We start from the raw sequence: 5,000 nt of genomic DNA, 5'->3' as shown, positions 1-5,000 counted from the left end.
ATTATTATTACAAGCACACGGCTTCGCCGTCCCTGGCTTCGCCAGGGGTGCTTGGCCTGCGGCTTCGCGCCCAGGGCTTCGCCCCTTCCTTAACAACTCAATTTTTGTATTAAATTGTTTGATGCATTAAAAATAAACAGGATAAAATTAAAAAAAAAAATGTGTTTTATCGTATACTTTTATTACAAATAGAAATTATATCTTCCGAAGAAAGTTTTTGCCTCTTCGGTGGTGAAGGTTGTCCCTCGTCTTCGCTGCTGGATAGAATCTTTACCATAAGATTGAAGTTTTTGTCTCTTTCTTCTTGTAGTTCTCTCTTAAGTTCCTTCTCTCGCCTTACAGCTTCTTCTTGTAGTTCTCTCTTAAGTTCCTTCTTTTGCCTTTCAGCTTCTTCTTTAAGTTCCTTCTCTCGCCTTTCAGCTTCTTCTTTAAGTTCCTTCTTTTGCCTTTCAGCTTCTTCTTTAAGTTCCTTCTCTCGACGTTCAAATTTCTTACCAGCATTTTCATTCACTTCCAATATCTTTTCTACCATTTCCATTGGCGATACCGTGTCTTCACCTGCCTCAACGTTATCCCTGTAGAACTCGTCGGGTATAATCATATTGATTGCTTGTTCTTCAGATATTGAAGGAATAACGACAGTAGAATGATCTGGTTCTTCTTCCGCTACCCTAAGTGGCGTAGAATTTATAGTTTCATTTACGCTTGGAGTTTTTTTTATCTGTAACTTCCTGCACTACCCCAAAAACTTCTTTATACACGCAGTTACGCGCTGGCTTACGTTCATAACTGTCTCCATTTTTCCTGTAGCCTGTGTATATAATAAGGGAGTCGTGGCTAGTCACTCTTGAACATGCAACATATAGTTGACCGTGAGCAAAGCATTGGGAACTATCTAACAGAAGCCCACACGTATCAAATGTTTGCCCTTGAGACTTGTTTATAGTCATGGCATAACATAATCTAACGGGGAATTGCTTCCTTTTAAAGAAGACAGTAGAATCTAAAGTTACCTTAGGGAGCATTACTTGTTCATCTTTATAAGCCCCAGTAAGGATATTGCCTACTATTATATGCTTCTTTGAATTGGTTATCATAATTCTTGTGCCGTTACAAAGTTTTGGTGGACAAATGTTTCTCAAAACCATCACAACAGCCCCTATTTTCAATTTTAATTCGTGAAGAGGTATAGAAGGGCTATTGATCGATTTGTATACTGAAGTTTGAATATCCATTTCATTATCTATGGATTTATCTTCACTCCGATAGACGAATTCTTCATTTTTTAGTCTCTTGAAAACAATATTGTTGACACAATCCACGTCATCGTTAGTTGGGGTGATTATGACTCTCTTTTCAAAGTAAGAAACGTTCAAGAAGTTATCTTCCAAGTTAGAATACACTGTATTCACCAATTCTTCTCTACTATCAACTAAGACTCCAAAATTAAGAGGAAATTCATATTCGTCAGAAGGTGTCACACCTAACTTTAAAAGGTCTTCGGCGAAGCCACGATTTAGAACATCATTATTCTTCAATCTTACATTCTTAGTCAGTTCCAAGTGTGTTAAGGAGCTCCAGAAATAACTTGATCTTATGCAAGAATCTATTTCATCACCTCTCCCTCCTCCACGTACAACTGGAAGAATCTGACGAAAGTCTCCCGCACACACGAAAACTACGCCACCCATGAAAAGATCGTTACCCAGTACATCTCTCATGGTGATATCTAAGGCAGTTATGGCATTCTTATTAGCCATAACCGCTTCATCCCAAACGATTAAAGATGTCATTTCAAGTCATCTTGCATGTTCGCTGTTTCTCTTAACACTACATGCACGCACATCTTTATGATCCATTATAGGAATCTTGAACATATTGTGTGCTGTTCTTCCTCCGTGTAAAACAGTTGCAGCTATGCCAGAAGATGCGACCGCCAATGCAATTTTCTTCGTTGAACGTAAAGTGTCCAAAAGAGCGTTCAATAAGAATGATTTCCCGATGCCTCCGGGAGCGTTGATGAAGAATCCATTGTTACTGTAGTTTTTGGAATTTTTTACTCGTTCCATGATAGTATCGTAACAGTGTCTCTGGTCTGTATTCATGGTTGTTAGTTTCTCCTTAACTTCTTCAGCTAGCCTGGTTTTATTATATGACTTTTCTCTGCGGATTATATTAAACGACTTCTTACCGTCTCTTGAAGGAGGTAGTCCATATTCTTCAATTTTGGCTCCGCCATTGTTATATACCTTTTCTTGTATATCGTCTAAAGCGTCACGGTATATTTCTTCGTTATATTCCGTTAAACCTCTAGCATATAGGAAATCGCTTGCAAACAGATCTTTCGTTTCTTCCCATATGCCTCGCTGATCTTCTAGGTCTGAGAACACCAACATACTCGCATACGTGCTTCTGAGTTGATCTCTGTCGTTAGTGTAGGAAATGATTTCCATGATGGTCTTTAGCCACGTTTCTTCATCGTTTAGCAGACCTAAGGCCTTAACAGCTTCCCTGTAAGAGTCGTATATGACACCTTCAACCGTCCTTAGACTCTCAAACGATACAGGACCTTTCTTATGTGTGAGAAGCATACGCATATAGAACAGTTCCACTGTCTTATTAGATACCGCTCTTATCCTACCGAGGGCAGTCGCCTTGGTCTTCCTCTCTATCCATCGCGAAATAGTGTCACTGAATATGAAATGGCTAGGTAGTTCATGATAATAAAGGCTTGCTGCAAACTTATTTTCCTTGCACAAATTAAAAAAAGCGGTAAGATGTGTGTCCTTTTCAATTTTCTTTTCTAACTCCGAAGTGGTTACATTTTCTCTAAAAAATACTTCATTTTCTCCTTCTAGATGTAAATCTAAAGCAACTACAGGAGGATAGCTCCTATGTATTAGGAACCTGAATATCCTCCATGTAGCTTCATTAGAATTGACATATCTCGAGTCCTAATAGTTCTTGATCTCATTAATAACTTCGCCTTCACCCGTCTTCGAATACAATATTCTGTCACATCCTTTGTTCACGTACTTTGTTACGTATGTTATAGCCTTTATAGAGTTTGAACATTCCACGTTAATGTGAGCGTTATACTTAAGACAGAGGTAAGGATTATAGGGTACAACCCACGAATTATCAACAGTTATTTCCTTTCCTTTGATAAACATCACCTATAGCCTTTCTCTTGTACATTGGATACCCATTATTGCCGTACAATAATGTGCCTCTACATGGTTTGGGGAAACCTTTTCCGCAACATTCTTTTCCTCCTATAGCTGAAGCCTGCTGACAACATAAATGAGATTCATCGAATCCCTTGCAAGGACCATGGATAAGGCACTTCGTCACAATATCAAACAATTCAGGTTCCTTATCTTTATCGGGTAGCTCTGCTGATATTATCTTGCTAACAAATTCAGCGTTAACAGCATGTCTCATCCAGAGAAGAATATGAACGTGGGAAGACCTCTTTTTTGCCATTCTATACTATATAAGAAGGCCTTTACTTTACCGAATATGTTCTTCACGGTTAAATCATTGATTAAACCATCAACTTTCTGTTTGAATATGCGACTTATCAAGTCCTTTGTTCGTGGATGTACCACCTGTTTGTTCTGCCGCTTTAGAAAGTTCTTCCCACGCTGGATTCATAGTGAAGGTGATAAAAAAATCAGGTGAACCGTAGTTACTGACATACGCTAACGCGTCTTGTTGTCTCTGTTTCATGTATCTAGGACCTCCAATATATGTTGGAGGTATGATTATGCGTTGTCCTTTAATTTTTCCGTCCTCGCAACGCAAAATATCTGTACGTTCTTTCCTAATGTTACTTTGGTTTAATTCGATATATAACAATCTCATAGATTCCATCTTTACATAATTATCCACCACAAACTGTTGAAATAATCCTCTAGATTTAGTAACATAATTGAACATATTTTGTCGCTCCATGTACATAGAAGTGTAGAAATAAGAAGGAGTTATCCTGACATTTATTCGATATATAACAATCTCATAGATTCCATCTTTACATAATTATCCACCACAAACTGTTGAAATAATCCTCTAGATTTAGTAACATAATTGAACATATTTTGTCGCTCCATGTACATAGAAGTGTAGAAATAAGAAGGAGTTATCCTGACATTTATTCGCTGTTTCTTTCCGTCTACTTTCAATAATTGTTGTGAGTGTGAATAACCAACATTTCCATGTGGTATTAGTAACGGATACTGAAAAGAATCATAGAAGATATTTTCGTGGCTCAAAAATCTTGTCTGAGATTTTGTTCCTGGATTGGGGGAGTTTATGGCTATTTGCAAGTGCTTATTTGCAGCATCTAAGTTAACTATACCACCGACAAATGAAGTCGAAGAAGGAAGATGATACAAACCCTTATGTTCACGTGTTTGTACGCCATCAACATGATGGCTAATAAGCTCCTTTACAGATTCTAATTCCTTTAACATCCCAGTCAGACAATCATTATTCTTTCTGAGATAATTGAAGATTATACGTACAATATCTTCATTCTCCTGGTACATCTCAGCTTCCCTTTTTCTTCGGTTTGCTGTAGAAATTTTAACTGCTTTTTTTTTTTTTTTTAATCCAAATGGTCTTTTATTTTATCAGTCCTGAATTTAATTTGGTTGTCAACATCGTGGTAAAAATAAAGGTCTAAGAAACAGTCTGTTCCTTTATTCCAAAAATCCTTTCTTTCATCCGAAGGCATAAAGTTAGGTGTTTGAAGACGTTCTGGGTTCAAGTATCCAATTCTATGATATATTCTACCTTGAATCTTATAACTCATTGACTTTTCATATTCGTGTTCTAATTTTCCACTTGTCCGTAAAGATGTAAAAGAAAAGACTAAATTGAAGCCCAAAATGTTTCTGAGGAAATTTTTGGAAAAGTCCGTCTTACCCTGATAAAGCTCCAAAAATTTTTCATCTTCAATCGTTGCAGGATTTATAGGTGGTACTTGCCCAAATTTA

The 5,000-nt window shown here is 37.4% G+C and overlaps 2 protein-coding genes across 2 annotated transcripts; both read right to left on the bottom strand.

The window, feature by feature from the left end:
- Nucleotides 1-695: 695 nt before the first annotated feature.
- Nucleotides 696-1,760, bottom strand: LOC143036663 (ATP-dependent DNA helicase Pif1-like). Its single transcript, XM_076204220.1, has one exon. It carries the CDS (start codon nucleotides 1,758-1,760, stop codon nucleotides 696-698), a length of 1,065 nt encoding a protein of 354 aa, XP_076060335.1.
- A 39-nt stretch (nucleotides 1,761-1,799) lies between these two features.
- On the bottom strand, nucleotides 1,800-2,597 carry LOC143036662 (uncharacterized). The gene has a single exon (XM_076204218.1). The coding sequence runs from the start codon at nucleotides 2,595-2,597 to the stop codon at nucleotides 1,800-1,802; it is 798 nt and encodes a 265-aa protein (XP_076060333.1).
- Nucleotides 2,598-5,000: the final 2,403 nt, after the last annotated feature.

This window comes from Oratosquilla oratoria, chromosome 21 (genome assembly GCF_046742065.1).
Source record: "Oratosquilla oratoria isolate Oo_2021 chromosome 21, ASM4674206v1, whole genome shotgun sequence".
NCBI classification, from domain to species: Eukaryota; Metazoa; Arthropoda; class Malacostraca; order Stomatopoda; family Squillidae; genus Oratosquilla; species Oratosquilla oratoria.
This window is presented reverse-complemented; position numbering and strand designations above follow the sequence as displayed.